Here is a 22302-nt window from a genome sequence, read left to right on the forward strand (position 1 = left end):
CTTTCTGTGTATATATATTATTCCACATTGAGATAAAAAATGACTATTTATTATTCAGAACAATGCTATTCTTGTCAAGATGAAGGTCATTTTCACTTCAAAACAGTGATACTGTATCCATGGGGCAGCACCTAAATAGCCAGGAAAAATGGACAATGTCGATTTCTATACAATATGCTCTAACTTACAGTAATCTTTCAAATGAGAAAGTACATGTGATACCGTAGTTGAATGGCCTTGTCCAATGAGTAACAAGGCAAAAGGAATTGAGCTTGGTTCCTTGACCAAATTTATGTATGAAAGATTTATGTTTAATATTTGAAGAAATATATGTATTAACTAAAGAGTTAGGAAACGCATAATATACCTGCATACCACAATGGAATGTGAATAAAATTCAGGCATTATTTACCTTTATCTTTTAAACGTACCTGCAGCATACCTTTATAAATTAACTTCATAGTGTACACACACCTTTGTTTATCATTGTGGCACTGATATGATTGGCAGTTATCTTAAGCTTCAATCTTAGAACTAATGTTTTCAGTTGAGTTCAGTAGTTTAATTATTTTTTCCCATAATTGCACTATCACTGGGACCATATTGCTATAGGTATTTTTTATTGTAAAAGTATTGATATGCCAATTCTTGATTTTAGTTGTTTTTATAATATGCATGTATTTTAAAGCCATGGGGTACTTTTCAACAACCGGATAAAAGGTTATTTATGTTGTATTCATGTGAGAAGAAACAAAAGCAATTAATACTTCATGCAGTAACTAAACATCAAAGTAAAATAATGTAATAAAAACAAACAGGCTGTTAACACAATACGAATCTTACAACGCTAGAAACTGGGTTTCGATACTACCCGTAATGTATAGTTTTGCCCTTAAACTACAAACAAACAATACGAACTTTGTGAATTGTCTTGTGACGTTGAACTAGTTAAATCGATCATTTGTGTGATATTCGTAAAGCCTATTTTTTGTGTGTAATGTCGTTTCTCCATTGTAAAAGTGTAATATTTTGATTGAGAATTGTACAGTTCGCAAAATGCAGTTTGTTTGATAAATATTCACTGGTTGAAGAAAAACAATCAACCTGTTTATTTAGTTACTCGAAAAATCATTAACATGAAAATTAAAAGTACACTTTTATAAAGTACTTTATTCTTAAACAATGAAAATTTCAAAGGACTAATATCAATGATTTCATATATTTTTAAACATTTATTTCTACAGGGTGGGGGAGAAGGGACAGTGGGAATCAAATGGAATCCTGACTCCTGACAACAGGACTAATTATCAAGTCATTGGATTGCAACCTTACACAGTGTACTCCTTTAGGATTCTCGCTGTAAACGCTATTGGTGCTAGTCAACCCAGCAAGCCTTCCTACTACATAGTTACACTTAGAGAAGGTAAGATATGTGATAATTTGTGTTTGTATAGAGGGTTATAATGTTCTTGGTGTCAACCTACAGTTTTTATGTAAAGTTTGCATTGTACTGTCCATTATTTTAATTCTTTATTTAATTCTGAGAAAACTTTAGCTTCTCGGAGTCAATTTAATATTATCTTAAAGCGTAATAGTAGATGTTAGAAGAGAAAGAATATTACTTGTAAGTCGCATGTTCATGCTGAACATAGCTGGCGTTGATTAAGCGAGATATTTATTTTTACAAATCAGCTAATTGAAATAATTTTCGTGTATATCACGTGTGCTTGGGAAACAAAGACAACCCTATCCAAAAATTGAGTAATACGTTATTATTATTTAAGATATATGTAAAAGTTATTCTACGTGTATCTGTGAAAAACTGTGCTAGAATTGCCTATATTCTCTGAAACTGAAAAATATAAATTTCTCTTGGAATAGACTGCATTTATTTTGTTGCTGCAAGAATAGGTTTCTCCATCTGTCAAGGTGTCTTTCACGTGATGGAGCAGCCTTAGAATCTGATAATTTACATTTACTAACTGAACCAGAATCACTTGAACATGGTTAAGAAGAGTGGATTTAAATTAGCTTACATCTCATTTCTGAAGGTCGAACAGCTCACAAATATCCTAGGTGGTAATAAAGAAAAACTTTCAGTTTGTTGTAGCCTCTTAAACATTCCGAGACTCTGGGCGCAAAGTATACGCAGACCTGTTTAAGCAGGTTTGTTGAAACCTACTTTTTACCACTACCACAGAACGTCGCCGACGCCTGACATTTTCTTTTTCTTTTTATTCTAAGATGCTTGCGACATGCGTGGTGACCTGATGAACTAGTGAGCATAGATTTAATTACCACGTGCATCGCACTATCAAAGTAGTGTATAATGTAGTAAAAAACGTTTAAATGAAACAACATTCAGTTCGTTGTCACAGTAGTATTTTTGTGTTAGCTGTAATGGTACATAAGATATGATTCCAGAGTATTTTTGTGTTAGCTGTAATGGTACATAAGATATGATTCCAGAGTATTTTTGTGTTAGCTGTAATGGTACATAAGATATGATTCCAGAGTATTTTTGTGTTAGCTGTAATGGTACATAAGATATGATTCCAGAGTATTTTTGTGTTAGCTGTAATTGTACATAAGATATAATTCCAGAGTATTTTTGTGGTAGCAGTAATTGTACATAAGATATGATTCCAGAGTATTTTTGTGGTAGCAGTAATTGTACATAAGATATGATTCCAGTTACATTGATTATAGCATGCTTTGCAAGCTGTTAAAAATTGTGACGGAATTAAAATGTACGTGTAATTATATAAAATGTAACACCACTGCGTTACCTTTGTCCATAAACAAGCATTTTTAAACGATACGGATTTTAACACTCGGTATGGCGATGCAGAAGAATTTTCTTAGAATTTCAAAGACCTCTTATAACTGGTTGAGTTTCATTATTGTGTGAAAACGTTAGAAATCGAAAAAGACGTCAATAAATCTATTGGTATTTGTAATTTTCGATAGATGGCATTTCATAGAGAACCTGTACAAAAAGTAGTAATTGATATAAATGTAACATTTGATCGCGTTCTTTTTTCTTTGCGAGTACAATTTCTTAGATATATATATATATAGCACAGTAGTTTATTTGCAGTTACAATACTATACCGTAGTAAAATAGTGTTTTTAAACCTTGGTGGAAGTATATCTGCTTTATACATGAATCTTAAAAGGTGTATTCGTATAATCTTATCTTCTTTCAACGAGACACCTAGCGCATCTCTTAACAGGTTATTTTAGTCTATCACGTAAAAATTAGGATAGATACCATTGTGTAACTTGCACGAAAATAACAACAAAAACATTTTATATAGACACTCATTATCTTTGTTGGAAAAAGTTAAATATTAACATTTATGCATAGTAAAAGTAATAGAACTCTTAACTAAAATACAAAGATTACAAAATACAACATTCTTTCTGCTAGTTTCATCTTGAACAAATGCTCATTTATTGAGGGTTTTGTTTAGTAAAACAAGAGGGAATCTTCATTAGTCGCGGCACACAAGTTATTTAAAGCAGGATTACAGTAAATTAATTCATAATACAATTTTTTCCCCTTTAACAACATTAACTATATTTTGTATGCCGGCAACATCATTCGTTGGGTGTGCGTCGATCTTATTCGATTTTATTACTCATCAGAACGCTAGTAGCGTACCGTCAAATGTAAATTCTTGTAGGTAGGATTAGTGTAAATTAAGCTACGAGACCTTGGTTGTGATTAAATACAATAATCGAAAGGGTTTAGTCTCCTGAGTCCAAAACTATAATCAGATTTCAAATTAGTCAAGAAAAGACGGAGCTATAAGCCAGATGTGTTTATACTTCAGGGAAAAAAAATCTCAGCTATTTTATAAGCTGCTATGTCACGGCTAAAAATAATTGTTTAATAAGGAACTAACATAGAGTTGCTTTTGTTTTTCTCAGATGAACAGTGAATCTTCTGATTAAAGTCCTGTATTTTACTCTTCATCTGGCCTGTTGTGACATTTATTATTGTTAAAGACTAAGTACAAGTTAATGAGGATTGATCTGAGGATTTTAAAGTGCACTGTAAAATTAAATTTAAAGCTACAAGTCAAAAGATACTTGTGCCATTAGTAATAATTGGAAAACCCTGCCTAACGATAATGATTTTTTTAATTAGTTACAAATTAACATTACATATTTAAATAAAAAAAACAACACTGAAACTTTACATTGATTTTTCGTATGAATATTGTTTGTGTATTTGGTACAGATTATTTTAATTATCTTCTTGTTTCTCAGATATTTTTATTTTGCTTTTATTTCAGCAATATTTCTTAATATTTTAAAAGTTTCTAAAATTAGCAAATGAGCTATAAACATTATACAAGTAAATATTTCACGTATTTGTTTTTAGTTGCTTGAACAATTTATTGTTTTCAGTCTCTGTGTGGGACAAAACAGTTAAGTACAGTATATACGAGTGTATATATATATATATCAAGAGACTAAGTTTAAAGTTAAGTTTTCACTTGTTTGTACAATATGTTAAAAACAAAAAACTTGATATTAAAACTTTTGATTTAATAAAATAGTTTAATATCTATAATTGGAAGTTAGTTTTTGGTCATTAAGTATGTGCAGGAAATTGAAAACGTTATTATTATTAAATAGAGCTTATTTTCTTCTTTGTAAAATAAATAGTACTACTTGTTAGTACTACTTATTAGTATAAAGTACTGAGGAATACCTAACAAACATTTGTTACTCGAAGTACAATATTTTTGAAATTTTTGAAAAGAATGGATATTTTGCCTGTAATATTTCCGATTCTTAGGAGATAGGGAACATTATTTTGGCAAGTGTGTCCTTCTTAACTCTTAGTCAATACGATTTTGAAACTTTCGTTTGTACCTTTTACCCTTTTTTTCTCTGTTGGTTGCAGAAACTTCAAATCAGTATTTCTTTAGACTTGCGTATTGGATTATGCATTGCGTAAGAAATATAAGCTCCATATTGTCCATTATTGACAGTTTAGTGTACCTAGAAATAACTTCATATTTAATTCTTTGTTGGATTATGCGTTAGGTAAGAAATGTTAAGTTCCATATTTCGCATTACAGACCTGTACGTTCAAGAGGTCAACAAACAACGAAATGACTCCATTTTTAGAACCCTGTCAATAGCAGCCCTCTTCCTCGTTTTCAAACACTTATTAAAGACGGTATAGGAGAACTGACCAAACCTTTCAACCACCCACCTTTGTCAAAAATCATATATTTCGACACCGTAGAACTGCCCTCTTCTGTTTTATCTGAAATCACAAACCTGGGTGCCCAGGGCGCTTCTTAGTCACTGACGTGCACAGGGGGTGCCAGGGTGAGCTCAATCTCTTGCTTTCATTCTCTTACGTCTCAAGAGTGCTCTTTTTTCCCCAGTGATAAAAAAATTCACATAACTAATCAAATACATGATTGATTTCACACCTTGCTTGTTGCGAGTTAGGGAAAAAAAATTCAACTTTAAAATGAATGACGTACAAGAACTTTTAGATTCTTACAGTAAAATTATAGATAATTGGGATGTGATATTAAGAGTTAGTACACAGTAATTCAATGCTTAAATTTTGGCTTTGAAACTTTACAAGACCGACTGAATAGGAATATAAGAGGATTTGTTTGCTTCCCATGGCTTTATTGAATATATGCAATTCAAAATCCCTACAGTTTCTCTGCACTACCTTCCTCTCCGAACAAAGTATTGCATTGCAATATTCGAAAAACCTTTTTTATCAGTGAGTCATTACCCTTTAAATGTCGTATGCATTTATTATTCGCAGTCTGCTTGTAATTACACCATTGAATTTATCTCCACGTACCTCGAGAGTGTTTTTCAAATTCTAGTAGTCACTTTCCGTACATGTGTTAAAGATAGCACCCCTATCATTTAAAGTTTAATTCTCCTACCGATTACATGTTTATCATAGATATCCAGTCTTTGTATACGTTTGTTACTACTCAACGACAGACTTATTGCACTTCAACTTTTTTTTTCCTCAACAAAAGAAGCAACGTCTACTCCCAACAGACATATACATTGGTTAACCGACTTGTTCCTGACAAATGTATCAATAGTTACAAGGAGTTGCCATGGGAACTAAAATGAAATTATTTTATTTCAACATTTTTTTTCGTTTATTTAGAAGAACAAGTTTACAGTGCGCTAACTCATAAACCCTCTCTTTTTATTAAATATACCACACACAAAACTTGAGCTTTTCACTCTTGTGTTGAAACTTGCCACACATTACTTAATTTACTGCTCAAATTTCCTCACAGGATATTGACTTGTTTTAGATATCACTATTGACATATCCGCGCCTACTCTTACAAGTAGCGTACATTACAAAACTACTGACAACCTCAAAGAACAACTTTTGAGATGTTTAGGCTGTGACAACACTTACTTCAGTTGTAAACCAACGACACGAGCAATTATTTTAAACAATTATATCGATAAAATAACTGATAAGGCTAAACCTGACACACTTAATTTATCAAAAGCTCACTATCTATACTCTAGTGATAAACCGCATATTGCCAAAATTCGTTATTACATCATTCATTCAACAGATACATTAGCAGACATGCCCAGCGCAAATTTATACAAGAGACAATATATATACTGGCATATTTACTACCCACTCTTAATTTCTTTTAAACGCAAAAAGAATTTAAAAGATTGTTTAGTGCATTCTATATTCCAAACTAAGTGGCTTCATTTGCACAGACTAACGGAACTCAACTACGCGAATGAACTGATTTCTTCACGTGCATTTACATCACTGAGTATGACTCTAATACTATATTTGCATTCCATGTGGACGGCCAGTTAATCTGTATATCAGAGTGCGTAATTTATTGCATTTACTATAGGAGCGTCATGCAGTTTCTTATTTTAATTTTTCCTGGTTAGCACAGTCAGAAAACAGTGGAGTTTTGTTATCAAATAATAACCATACAGATAGTAATAAGTGGGTGCATTAACTTTTCATGTTATTAAATTTCTGCTGTTACGTTAACTTAATGGTTTTTTGTGTTGATAAATATTCTTAACATATTTAATCAAATATTTATTCAGGGATTTGGGATTACTAAAAACGTGTTGACAGCATTGAGGTGGTGGGGTATTATGCCAGTTTATGGCTCGTGATGCAGTCAAGTCCTTATCGAAGAAACATTGCGCAGTTAAGGTGACGGATTTCGGGAAAACCTTTGACTTCTACAAAACAGCACTCTTAACCACTCAGTCAGTATTCAAACACCTTAACTCCATATATGCGATATTCAGGTAAAAGAGATTTCTGGGAGAGTTCCGTTACAGGTAACTTGACTGAGTTCTGTTAAATATAGAATAACGAGTTCGAAAGAATCTGTATAAATCGAATTTTTATGACAACAAATAAATGGAAACAGAGTGCATACCTACGCAGACAAAATTATACTTTTTCTACGAGGCTGTGTTTGGCATTACGACTTTCTCACTCTCTCAATTAATCTCCACAGAACTAAAATACGACGTTTTTGAAATAATTCTTCAGTTTACGATCTCTTACTAGAAACTACCTAAAGAATGTGAGCCTTTATTTAACAGGAAAATTAATTTTCTTTGTCCAGTAGACAACGTCACCTTGTGGCCTTAGTTCCCTCACAATATTGGTCAGCTGTTAAATTAAGTTAATTTCACAGTAGACCAACAAAGCACATTACAGTGTTAATCCTTTCAATGCGATATTGTATATTATTATAATATCCTCTCAGGTAGAACAGGCATAATCTGTATTCTAGACAATAGAACGAAGAAACGAGGCAACTAGAATAAAATAATCTTAATGACTTTCTGGACTATGTGATGCCACCGTTAGAGCATGGAAACTAAATAGTTTGTTTTTTTTAAGTACCACTTTAAGAGGTAAAACATGATATCACATCCAGAATACAACTGAGTTAACGTGAATGTGCTTGTTTAACAACCTACCTCTTCCCGTCGTAACAAATCTGATCGCGAGAGCGTAGAACACAAACTTGTATTAAATTACATTCTGCAACACCATTAGTAATGAATTAACAATTTTTGTTTTTGTATTTACAGATCCATTTAAAACTTTTTATCACACCTCTTCTCACCTTACTTTTGAAAACTGGCACCCCAAATCCTCTGTGGAAACTATCCATTTTGATGAATTTTTAATTTTCTGTTTTATTGTTTATTTATTTTTATAACTTTATACTTTGTTCTTAATTTTCTTATCTCTGTTAGATTTGTAGTAGTTTGTTTATATTTAATCGGTGTGTGATTAAGCGAGAAAGCACAACATTTTATTTCATATATCTTATTCAGTGTACTCGCTTCGTGTTCTGTTCATCCCAAGATTTGAATTTATTGCATGTTTTCACATATAAATTCCAAACGTTCTTTTAACTGTGTATTATTCATAGCTACGCTTGACGAAGAGTATGAACCCAAAACATAGCAAACAAGTTTGTCTCCAGATGTCTGTAGTAACTTTTCCAGTATTTCAATTCTTTCAACTTGCTTTTTTTTTCCCTCCAGTTTCTTCAGTTTAAATCACTTCTTCAATTCTGTCAAATTATGCTGCGTAAGGACTGTGAGTTACATATGACCTATTGTAGACAACTTTAGTATGTCTAGAACTAACATCTTGAGATGTAATTATTTGTTAGATTATGTTTTGCGTTAAGCATGTAAGTGACGTATTTCCTATTATAGACAGTTTCGTGTGCGTCGCGTAAGAAATGAATTGTTATATTGCCCATTATAGACATTACAGTAATCCCATAACCAAACTTTTCATATGTATTATGTTTTGTTTAACTTTGAGGTCTGTAAGAAATGCAAGTTCCATGTTATTTATTATAGGTACTTTAGTATTCGTACAATAAATTTTATAACGTTGAATATGCACCTTTTGATTCGTGTTGTAACCTTGTTCTGCATTTACTTGAGAGTTTGAAAGAAATCTTTATATCGAAGAACATCACTAGTTATATGTTACAGTGGACTGTAATATTCATATGCAGTTAAGGTAATGTCCAAAAATCTTATCAACAGCGCCCGATGGAAAGCCCACTATTATATCCGCTCACAACACAAGTAGTTCTTCGATACGCCTCCAGTGGGCACCACCTCACAAAGACACGATTAACGGAGAATTTTTAGGATATCGGATACTGTATAGGCCTCGCGACCGGCCAGGGATTGAGAGAGAGAGAATATTAAGAAATTCCTCTTTAAAAGTAAGTATTTCAAATTTTGGAATTAGGTGAAACTGCATATAGAACGCAAAAATGTGTTATACTTTATTTTAAATTATCTCATGTAACTTAGTTAATGGCTTGTTTTTAATATAATAACGAATCGTGTTTTAGTTATTATTGTCATTTTTTTGTGGTACAATTGATATGAGCAGGGGCAGTGCAACAGTGTATGGTCGTGACATATCTTCGTTGATAAATTATATAACTATGTTAAACAAAGGATGTATTTCTTCCGTTCAACTTTTTGTAAATTGTTGTAATGATCGAAAAATTTTACGTCTCCTACCTGTTGCTTCAGCTTATTATGTAACAAACATTAATTAATGCAATCAATGATGACGTTTAGCTGAGATTATTTTGCGTGTGACTGGCAACATTACTATGTGACACCAGTTGCAGTCTTATTTTTCAACACTTAATGTCAATTTAGTAATAACAGAGCTTTTGTTGTCATCGATTAGTTTTAGATAAATAATTAGGTAGATGAATTTCACGCAGTCAGTAGACTTTCACTCGACTGTCAATTAAATACACAACTTTACATTACTAGGGTTAATAAAATAGGTAATGAAATCTAAAATAAATAAAACTGACAATAATGGCTTTGAAAAGAACCATTTTAACACTTTCAGAAGTTTTGTATATCATTCTGTGCAGTGTTTTGTAATGTCTTTATAATCAGATATATAGCTAATAATAAAAAATTCTATATTAGTTTCTAATTTTTGAATAATTAATTTTATTTTTAAAAAATGCATAAAGATAATATAAATAACTGCAATACCAAACTTTCCTCACAACTAGACAAATCTATTGTTTCTTTTCCTAAACAAATATTAATTTGTTTCACAACCTATGTTTTTATTTATTTATTTTCTACAGATGAGTGGTATTCATGTGACTAAAGTTTTTTTGAAAATTTATTGTTCCTAATTCAAAAATGAAGTTGTTTGTTTATAGTTCCCTTTGATAAAATATGTGTGTGTGTGTAATTCTCTTGATAGACTTGTATGCAGCCAGTATATTGATTTTATATTGATCTGTTTGTAACAGTTCAGTTAGTAAAGTGTTACTAGTAATTAAAATGTTAGGTAAATTGGGGAGTAATTATTATAATTTTGAGATTGTGTAATACTCTAAACGTGTCTGCTTAAAAATATTGGTATCAGTTGATAACAAATCTGTAGCATTCATTCTTGCCTTAAGTGGGTTCTGAATATTTGTCACATGTTTGCATACCATATGTATATCAGTAGCTACATATATGTGCAGAGTTGTACACAACAGATTGGTATGAAGTTTTAATTGGAGCAAGCTTTTTATTTAAATTCAGTGCACATTTGTATATTGGAGATATAAGTTGTTGATTTGTCAAAAACGTTTTGTATCACAGGAAGCTTAGAGCACTGTAATATGTTATATAACATGTATGTGTTACAGATGTAAGCTATAATTTGGCTTCAAGTAGTATATTAGACTAAACTTATAAGCAGCTGTATATTTAAGTTAAATATACGTACATTGTATGCAGGTGAACTAGGATATCAGGGAGGTAGGTATATTTTTATATAAACCTGAAACTGATTTATGATGCAAATACTCTGTATCATTTCAAAGGATCTCAGGTAAAGAATTAACTGAAGTCTATAAATATGTCTTGGCAACTTGATACTTTACTTTGATTAAAATGTCAAGTTTTCACATTGGTTTTGTTGCACAGAAGTAACTGTTAAGGGTCTTCCAAAACACTTACATCATGTGAAAAAGTTAGGACACCCTATGAAAGCCTGTGTATTTTTGTAACATTTTTGGATATATAGGTATTTAATCTCAATTTTAACAATACTGAGAGATTACAGGAATATAACTAAACAATTAAAACTGAATAATAGACTTTTCAAGATCTTCTGTAAATGTAATTCTACAAAAATTCATATTCTAACTGAGGAAAAAGTTAGGACACCCCCCCACATTTATTCCCACTTAAAATTGCTCAACTCGCACACAGGTGTATCACTCCAGGTGCACATGATTAGAAGATTGTTACTCAGCATTTTGAATGAGGCTTGCCCTACTTAAACCTCAGACATTTAGTTTGGTGTGCTCCTGACTGTTGAAGTGAGAGTGAGGATCATGGTGAGAGCAAAAGAGCTGTCTGAGGCCTTCAGAAAGAAAATTGTAGCAGCTTATGAGTCTAGTAAGGGATTTAAAAAGATCCCAAAAGATTTTGAAATCAGCCATTCCACTGTCAGGAAAATAGTCAACAAGTGGAGGACTTTCAAAACAACTGCCAACATGCCCAGGTCTGGTTGTCCAAGCAAGTTCATCTCGAGAGCAGACCTCAAGTTGCAAAAAGAGGTCTCCAAACACCCTAACATGTCATCACGGGACCTACAGCAGGCTCTGGCTACTGTTGATGTGAAAGTGCATGCTTCTACAATCAGAAAGAGACTGCACAAGTTTAACTTGCATGGGAGGTGTGCAAGGAGGAAACCTTTGCTCTCTAAGAGAAACATCAAGGCCATATTGAAGTTTCCAGAGAGAATGTAGACAAAAACCAGGACTTCTGGAATAATATTCTTTGGACAGATGAGTCTAAAATTGAATTATTTGGACACCAGAACAGAGGACATGTTTGGTATAAACCAAATACAGCATTCCAGGAAAAGAACTTCATACCAACTGTGAAGCATGGAGGTGGAAGTGTCATGGTTTGGAGCTACTTTGTTATAGCAGGACCTGGACAGCTCACAATCATAGAATCCACCAGGAATTCTACTGTGTATCAGAGGGTGCTTGAGGATCATGTGAGACCATCTCTACAAAAATTAAATCTGAAGCAGAACTGGACTCTGCAACATGACAATGACCCACAACATACCAGTAAATCCACCAAAGACTGGCTGAAAACTAAGAAATGGAGAGTCCTGGGATGGTCGAGTCAAAGCCCAGATCTTAATCCCATTGAGATGCTGTGGGATGACTTGAAACCCCTCAACATCTCACAGCTGAAAGAATTCTGCATTGAGGATTGAAGCAAACTTTCTTCAGACCAATGTCAGAGACTGGTAGATGGCTACAAGAAGCATCTCACTGCAGTTATTTCAGCCAAAGGGGGTAACACTAGCTATTAGGGGGTAGGGTGTCCTAACTTTTTCCTCAGTTAGAATATGAATTTTTGTAGAATTACACTTACAGAAGATCTTGAAAAGTCTTTTCTTCAGTTTTAATTGTTTAGTTATATTTTTATAATCTTTCAGTATTGTTGAAATTGAGATTAAATACCTATATATCCAAAAATGTTACACAAATACACAGGCTTTCATTGGGTGTCCTAATTTTTTCACATGACTGTAGTCCTATTTTTGCCATTGACATAAAATGAAACTACAGGATATGAACTTTATGGTTCCTTGTGTAAAACAAGGTTATTGCTACTGATGGATAGTTCTTAAAACATTTTCTATCTCCATAAAGTCAAGAGCTACACACAAAGTGTATGTATTCTACATTAACTGAGAAATAAACAATGTATTATTAACTAAAACAAATTTTAAAATCACCTGAAAAATAATTTTTTATTGAGAAATGACATTAAATCAACACTTGGCAAGCAGATTCATTTGACTAGCTACATTTTCCAGCATAGAGGAAGAACAGCTTTCTTGATTGTTACTTTAGAAAACCATATAAGAATACACTTATAAATCTAAAACACTTATGAATTTCATTGAGTACAAAATGTGTTGAGTTCTGCTGTATGTCATGATCTCATAAACCCTCAGTATTATTGAAATATTTATGAGGAAAAGACATGCTGTGTATATAGTAAGTCATACTATGCCAGCTTTTTTGTACAGTTTTTCCATGATTTAAAATGACTAAAAGAAACAAGGCGTTGACGAATATTCTCCTTCATCTGATATCACATAGCTAAGTCAGTCAGTTTTTGGGATTGCAGGGATATTACTTGTGGAAAGAGATACATCATGACTGAGTATATCAGATAACTGTTTATGTAATGTTATTAAAATTATAAGATAACTATGGGAGTCAGCCAATAAAAACCAAGCTTACTTGGCACTAATTTCTGGTGTATTTTGTAACATACTTTTTATAGTATGTCATCCTTGTAAATTAGACTGCTTGAGACGGATAAAACTTCCAATATCATGTTTGTAAGTTAGACTGCCCGAGACAGATAAAACTTCCTATATCATGTTTGTAAGTTAGACTGCCTAAGACAGATAAAACTTCCTATATCATATTTGTAAGTTAGACTGCTTGAGACAGATGAAACTTCCTAAATCATGTTTGTAAGTTAGACTGCTTGAGACAGATGAAACTTCCTATATCATGTTTGTAAGTTAGACTGCTTGAGACAGATGAAACTTCCTAAATCATGTTTGTAAGTTAGACTGCTTGAGACAGATGAAACTTCCTATATCATGTTTGTAAGTTAGACTGCTTGAGACAGATGAAACTTCCTATATCATGTTAGTAAGTTAGACTGCTTGAGACAGATGAAACTTCCTATATCATGTTAGTAAGTTAGACTGCTTGAGACAGATAAAACTTCCAATATCATGTTTGTAAGTTTGAAAGTTATTTGTAATGTAAAATTCTACTCTTGCACTGCTGTACATTTTCTGTTTTCAATTAGTTGATATTACTAGTTCCTTTAATAATTTCAGGACTGTAGGAAGTAGTAAGGCCAGTCAAGTCATGACCTGACCACTTTTTCATGGCATGTATAACTACAACTTGTGTTTTAAAACTTGCTTCTTTTAATTTGGTACATTACATTATATATATGCAGTATTTGTGGCAATAACCTGACCACTCCAAAATTTATTACTGTGACAGTGTTAGGAACTTATTCTTAATTATTTGATACTTGTCTTATGCATTGTATATCTTGCATATAATTTAAAATTTTTTATGCCTTCTATACTCCTGCTAGCATTATGTAATTTTAATAATGTGACTTTTTTATGAGGATTATATAACATACAAGTTCTTATAACACAAGTCTTTTACATTCCTGTCAGGTGCAAGTCATGTACCAGAATTAATGAACCAATTTATGTTTTATATTGTATTTACCTAACCTACAAAGTATCATGACATTCTTTATGAATTTTAGGAATATACAATTAGAAATCTGGAACCTTTTACACAGTATCTTATAACATTACAAGTATTTAATCCTGAAGGGCGGGGTCCACCTGTAAGTGTAGCTGTCATGACTGAAGAAGGAGGTAGGTGCAAACTAAAGCTTAAGATATGCATAGGTCTTATAGTGACAAAGGTTTGAATTTTACATATTAGTCCTGAATATGTGTGAATATTTCATATTTAAGCAAACAGAAAGTAGTATGTTTAGTATAAATTTTCAATCTGAATGACTAAATGATAGCCATTTTTCCCTTTGAATGAGTATGAATTATTGTAAATTCTTAAGGCCAGTTAGTAGGCAGCTACTGTTTATTTTGATGAATGATCAGCTGTGTGTTTCCAATAAATAGTATGAATGGCTAGTTGCCATTTTAAATGTCCAAATTGCAATCAGTTACCAAATGGTCATTCAGAAGGCCAAGTGACAATCAAATTTTTTACCAAGGAATGTTATGAATAGTTTTAAAGGTAGTTGTCTAAACTCTTTTGATTAGCTTGAAATAATACAGTTACAACTGAATAAGAAGATAAAAATATAAAGCTGTTGTCTCTACACACTTTGCAATTTATGATTATTAGTGACTGTCCTAACAAAAAAAGTAAACTTATTAAAACTTTCTTCACAAATGTTACAGAGAAAATCAGCTTCATCTGTATCTCAAATCTTAGCCCATACTTTTAAAAACATTTTGACCTCTCATGAATAAAATGTTGTTGCATTGTGTAGTACATTTCACTGGCTACCTCATTGATTAGTCCTGTGACAGTGAATCCTGTATAGCATTTATTACAGTATCAATTCACATCAGCATTTTTTTTTGTTACACAAACTACTTTAAAACCAGAAGACCATCCAGAAAATTGTTTAAAGATTTACTTTTAAAGCAAAACTATTGTTTTCTAAGAGGTAAATACATTTAAATATTACTATTACTACTAATAACTATTCAGTCTTTTATTACTGTTAGGTTAGGCAGTGCAAACAGTTATGCTTACATATTTTCTAATTGTTTATGTAAACTTAGAAAAATGATGTTGGTTTTTGTCTGCATTAAGCATATTCTGATTGTTTATCATTCTTAAGAACCAAGTAAACCTCAAAATTTCACATGTTTTGGAATCAACAATACAACTGTGTGGCTAAACTGGACAGAACCTGATTATCCAAATGGTATTATAAAGGGATATACCATGTACTGGCAGTCAGCTAGAAATGAAATCAGAAATAAGACAGTGTACAACCCTCAAACTAGCATGAAATATGCAGTTTCTAATCTTAGTAAGTGTTGCTTCAATCTGTGTTTTTTTTACTGTAAAAGCTGTAAATGCTTATTTAATCTCTTTGAATTTCATTAAAATTTTTCAATGTTGTTTTCATCATTAATTCAATTTATTCAAGTATTGATTGTATATATTGTGAATGGTAATTCAATTCCTGTAAAGTGATGATTTTAACTAATGTGAGACATATTACTTAGCTTTTGTAGAGATTAATATGCCCTGAATACATAATACTCAGATTGGCTTAGAAGTACAATTAACAAGTAATTCAGAACTGGAGAGTTCAGGAAAATAATTGTTAGTGGTATGAAGGTACTGTAGGCCTAACCTGTAGAAATATCACAAGTGTAATTCAAGGTTATGTCCTTTGGAAGTATCATTAACATGCATCATACACCCAAGGTAGAATTGTAGACAGATGACCTTTGTATTGTATGATGTATCTTATTAGAAGCTTTGAAAGCCATCACCCTGAAATTCACCATGAAAGATTCTAGTGATATTGTTATAAGGTAGATACAAAACACCTTATATATTTTCATATAAGTTATTTTCTGAATTATATGCTATATGTTATCTGGAAATTCAAATGTACATTAAGTTACAGATATTTATATTTTCTAATATATATATTATGTATTTCTGGCATTACTGTTAGGTGCAATTATCATAAATATTCTCCTTCAATGTAATATATTACATCTAATATCAGTTTCAGTAACTTAAGGCAAATTATTTTTAACATTATATAAAGTTTGGAAAACTTGTCACATATTTAGTTGGTAATTGTTTCTAGAAAAGTTATAAATTTGTAATGCTTAGGCTTCCAAATGTATAAATAGTATTCTATAGATAAATAAAAGAAGTTATTTTAACATTGATAAAAGTGACATTAGTCAAGAATGAAAGTTATGTTTTTAAAACAATTCATTTATACTTATCTTGCATATTTGTATAAATTCCAGGGCATAGAAAAACCTTTTTGATTCAGCATTATGATTCTGACAGTTCAGTGGTTTTTGGTTATTTAGAAAATTGGATATTAATTTTTGCAGAGATATAGATATTGAATCTTAATTTTTTTTAACATCAAAAAAACTGTTTAGTAGTTGTAGTTTTTAGATTTATATTTTCTGTTCCTTGAAGTACCTTACACAAAATACAGTTTCTGGGTGGAAGCTTTCACAAGTAAAAATCAAGGGGAACCAACTGAGAAGCTGGAAGTTTGGACTGATGTGAAAGGTATTAATTTTATTTTCTTTATTATGTCCATAATGTGTATGTTTTTCTGTAAGGTATCTTAATTAATGAGAGGATTTACTGTCATGCTGTTCCTCATATATGAATGTGTTAAGTGAACTAGATTTTGGAAAGCTATCTGGCTGGGTTTCTGAAAAAAACAGAAACAGGTTTAATATCTTCAGGCTGACATGATCTGGTGATTAGGGATTATCTTGGGCTTGATTTCTGTGAACATCAAACATGTTCTTTCTTTTAGCCATTGGAGCATGGCTAAATTTGTTTTTCTTTTGTGAATTATGGCAAAGCTACAAAGGCTATCTGCTGCTGATCCTAATTTTGAACGAGCAAAGCAGCACCCACTATCAATTCTTGGGCTACTGCTAGTGTTAAATGAAGTGTAAAATTTTCTTTCTTTCTTTTTTTTTTCTACATTGTGTTAAGTTTTTACTCTGCACTTGCATAACTTTTTTTTACATTGTTCTGTGCTGTGATTTATAACTTGTATAACTATTTTTTAGTGCTAAATTTATTAAAATTTTTCTACATTTGTGTTTTGATAGAAGCTGTGACTCACACTGGTATTTTTCAAACCCATTTATTCGTGCCAGTCTTTTATCCATAACTGTAAATGTACTAATGAATTTTCAGTACATATATTTATTTATAATATATATTTATTTATAAAATAAATAAATTAATATAGCATTTAATTTTGCAAGTATAATCTGTTTCATTAAGGTAACAAAATAATAACTTGACAAACAAATATTTTTTTACATTATAAATTACATTACATTATTCATCTTAATTTATGTATTATTGCAATAATAGTGACTTTTTGTTTTCTCACTTTATTCCTCCATAGAGAGTGCTGGTGTAATGATGTTTGTGTCCTCTTCCCTTACACTGTATGTATGTTAAATTATAGACATTATGCATGTGATGTCGTGTACTGGACCAGCTTTCTTTATTCCATCATATTGGACATAACAGCAAGTTAGTGAAATAACCATGAACCTAGCATTTAGCTGTTTAGAACTGAAGTATGTAATAATGCTACTTGGCTGTGTTTTTGTTAGCTGTGCAAAGTATAGGTCTGATTTTGGTCATCTTTATGGCCATCTCTATGCAAAATAATGTGTCTGCTATGTGGGAGCAACACTTTTCTTTTCCTGCTATATGTGTACTGCAACCCAAAAACTCAGAGAGATGTCAGACAGTCATTGGGAATGACATACCAACAGGCATATTTTTATTACATTAAAATTATTTTCTTTCAGGCAATGAAAATATCATGAATGTCAACACCAGCATCACAAAACCTTTGAGCTATAGGCTTGAACAAGAAACACATTTTAATACAGATTCAGGCTAATATAATATTCTATCCCAGTCCACAGTTATGAGTGTATGTGTATATAGGTTAGTATCTGAAAAATAACATTAATAATACATAACCTTTTCTTAATTTAACAACCTTATGAGCTCTAGTCTTTTTACTCTTTTATTGTCAAACAGGATCAGTACTTTACAAATAAGAAAATACAATTTTTTTTAACAGTTATCACTGTTAAATTATTTTAACACTTTAAACTGCTGTTACTTATACATGTATCCAAATTGACAAATTATATTATCTCAGAAACTATAAATGTATTTAGGAGCCTGTAGCAGATGCTTTGCAGTGCTTTTTGCTTGTAAAATATGAATATTTGGATATAATAATGCATTAAAAACTTTACTAGTGTAAGGGCCTATAAAATATAAATGTAGATGTAATATAACATTTTAATCCGTGCATTATGTCTTTAAACAATTAAATCTAGGCCAAATGCTAATATATCTAGTAAATGTAAGCATCATCAGCAAACAAGCTCCCAGAGAAGTTGGTTCTCTTTTAATTCAGAATGATATTGATCATCAACAAACATGAAATACTGCTAAGCAAATAAAGGTGATTAATTAGAAATAATCTAAGTTCAGTTTAAATGGTTTTTAACCAGTTGTTTTCCTTCAAGTAAATTACAAAAACTGAGTTGTGAACTTTCCACAATTTGACAGAATGCACCCAGCTTTCACAAAATATTTATTACCATCTTAACTTTGTATACTTTCGATATAAGGCACTAAAATCTAGGTAACTCATTATTTTATATTGGGAGTATTCATAGATTTGTTTTAGTTTGTCAGTGTGACTAATGAAGTGATAGCTAAACTTGTGGTCATCACTGGGAGAATATAATGTGTCTATCTTAGCCATTTTAAATTACTGACATTTTACCTTATACCAGTATTAAAATGGTTTATTTGAACTCTTTGTCAAAGCACTAAATGTAGAGTTTTTTGTACATAATGTACCATTACAACTGAGAAAGTTATCACATTTATCTCCAAACTAGTAAAAACTTTTGGTCACGTGACTGCATAAGCTTCACAGATTGCCTAATACTTTGTTTTGTTGTTGTAAGATTGTGGCACCATCTATGAATGTAGTAAACATTAACTTTTGTCAGAGATAATAAGTCTTCAACAATGGTAATAATGCAGGTTGAGGGCTTTGCCCCCTTCCCCCCAACTCTGATTGATTGAGATTGGTCCAGTAACCTAATGGTAGTTAGAAAACATACAGATTTTTGTGCTTATATGTACTAGTAAAAGTACCTGGCTTTGCTCAGGATGTTAGGTTGATGTATTCTAGATGACATTGTCAGTGTACATATTCTGAACCCATTGTGGCATAAAAAAACAGTCAACACTTAATTTTCCAGAGACACAAAAAGATCTGTAATAAAAGTACAGTAAATATAGAATTATTTATTGTCAAAGAACTTTAACAGTGCATTAAATATTTGAAATTTGTATTTGATATCTCAAATTTCTATCACAAGTTATCAGATCCTGTTACAATTTTTCACTGTTGCAGTGCTTTAAGACAAACATTATGGGCAATTTTCACCAATATTAAGTAAGTGATTCCCTATATAACTTCAAATATATTGAAAAGCCAGTTTATTTTGATAACAATGTGTTCCAACAGTGGCTTTTGTACCATGTTGCTTAGCAATAAAAATATAAATTAATATTGTTGTTAAGAGTCTATGTGCTAGAAGTCTGAAATGAAATGTATAAACTACAAAATTGAAAAAAAAGTATTTGTTTTTTGGAGCTATGACAGGCACCCTGACACACGAGCACATGTGCCTGTCTGTCTGATTTCTACTTGTAATATAAGGAACCACTTCTTTTCTATGTGTTTTTGCTAGCTTGCCTTATTACAAACAAATGCATATGGATAAGATAAGTAATAATACGTAAGTGTACACCCTCAGGGTCCACTTAGTATGGGTGCAAAATTTCAGGTTTTTCCTTTCTTCTTGAAACTATGGGGGTGATACATACACAGATGTACATATGTTCATGTCTGTCTGTCTGTCTGTGATTTCTATTTGTAATATAAAAAACAGCTTTTTTTGTATATGGATTTTCACTAGTTTGTGTTATCAGAAAGATGCACATACACACACTCAACATTTGATTTGATTTAATTTAGATATGTGGGACAGCTGCTATTTAAATATATTTCTCTGAGTCACTTTAGCAGGTCAGCTCTCTTACATCAATCTTTGACAGCATATTTCAAGATAATACACCATTGTTTCTTCCAATGCTCTTATACTGAAAAAAAAAACTTGTTGATTGTACTGGACAGTCAAATGTCCTAATCATTTTTATAATGATACAGTTTCTTTGCCAAATTGTAGAAGATAACCTTTTGAGTTTTTCCAAACCATTTTGTATGTTTTTTGTTTTATTATAAACATTAACTATTATTTTTGAACTAGCTGCATGTATTTTATATTCAAAAGTGAAAATGTGATGAAACTCAGAGTAATAATGTTTTCTATCTGAGATCTTTTGTTTGCACACTTGTATTTCTAGAGTTTATAAAAATGAATTATAACTGAAGCTAAAATAATAAAATCATAAGCTGTTTCAACATTTTATTTATACTTGCTGCATTTATCATACATTTTAGTGTGGCTGAAAGGTAATGCTATAATAATAATAATAATAATAATAATAATGATTAACTATCTGAACTGAAAAAGTTTACTTAAGGAAGTTGAGCTGATTATGAATGGATGTTGGTATCAGATCAATTCAGTAATGTATTGTAATGTAAAGTGAGTTATAAAAACTTAGTTTTGTTTAATGAACTTGAAATCAAAGCTACCTATCCCCTGTAGTAAGTAATCTTTGTTCTGCTTCCTGGATAAGTTTCACACTTACACAGTAACCTTAGTGCTGGGGGGTCAGAGGTATACATGTAAACTCCAAAAGTTTTCTCTCAAAAGTATTTTTTTACATCTCATATTTATCCACTTACATTCATGATATAGTTAGAGACTTAATGTCAACAGCAGCTGCTATTAACTGCATATTACAAGGTCGTTAGCCAAAAAACATTAGAATGCAATATGTGAGTAGCTATGTTGAAGAACATGGAAATATAAAGTACAGCTATCAACATACAGTTTAAACTATGTAAGAATTACAAGCACAATTTATGAGGGGAAATATGTATATACATATATTGCTTCATTTGTGTGAAAAAGTTAAGCAGTGTTCTTGTGTGCAGTAGCATATTATTTTAATACAATAGAAAATTGAAGAACAAGTTAACAGGCAAAGTGAACTTTTCTTTATGTAGTGAACACATATTCTGACAATAACATTGGTCTTTTGTTTTAGCTATGATATACAACAAACCATATTGAGTTTATATAAAAAAACAAACTAGGATAATTGCCAAAAAATCTGAAAATACAAAATAAAGAAGTAGGTAGTAAAGCATAATTTTCATATGATACTGACTTTGTATAATATTATATTATTGTGTCTGGTGTTTTTGAAGGAAAAAACAAAATGGGTCAAACAGATTGGTTCCACAACATTTAGTAGGTTTGACTTTTAGTTTTATAACCAACTGCTAAAAAGCATGAACATGTTTAAAAGCAACAGGCTTATTTGAACATGAGTGATAGGACTCCTCCAATTCAAAATCTTGTGTGTAGATGCTATAATGCTCCATCTACTCCTTTATTATCTCTCTATATACTGACTATCTTATAAACTCAGTTTGTATCCTGCAATATATTGATCTCTATTGGAAAGAATGTGCATCAAAGTTCAGAAATCATTTCTGCTTCTTGTTATAAATCTTTAAAAGAAAGTTTTCATTGTTATTGGTAAAAAAAAAATGGAATATTCACTTTTCATTATTTAT

General features: G+C 31.5%; 1 protein-coding gene across 5 annotated transcripts in view; it reads left to right on the forward strand.

Moving 5' to 3' along the window:
* Nucleotides 1-22302, forward strand: part of LOC143253080 (putative receptor-type tyrosine-protein phosphatase mosPTP-1) — a 235250-nt gene that overhangs the window by 114892 nt on the left and 98056 nt on the right. For all 5 annotated transcript variants that reach the window (XM_076506296.1, XM_076506298.1, XM_076506293.1 and 2 more), the window contains exons 4-8: nucleotides 1245-1423; nucleotides 9109-9293; nucleotides 14461-14575; nucleotides 15577-15771; nucleotides 16920-17015. In XM_076506296.1, the coding sequence (XP_076362411.1) occupies nucleotides 1245-1423; nucleotides 9109-9293; nucleotides 14461-14575; nucleotides 15577-15771; nucleotides 16920-17015 (770 nt within the window). The remainder of the gene's footprint in view (nucleotides 1-1244; nucleotides 1424-9108; nucleotides 9294-14460; nucleotides 14576-15576; nucleotides 15772-16919; nucleotides 17016-22302) is intronic.

Source organism: Tachypleus tridentatus, chromosome 6, assembly GCF_004210375.1.
Source record: "Tachypleus tridentatus isolate NWPU-2018 chromosome 6, ASM421037v1, whole genome shotgun sequence".
NCBI classification, from domain to species: domain Eukaryota; kingdom Metazoa; phylum Arthropoda; class Merostomata; order Xiphosura; family Limulidae; genus Tachypleus; species Tachypleus tridentatus.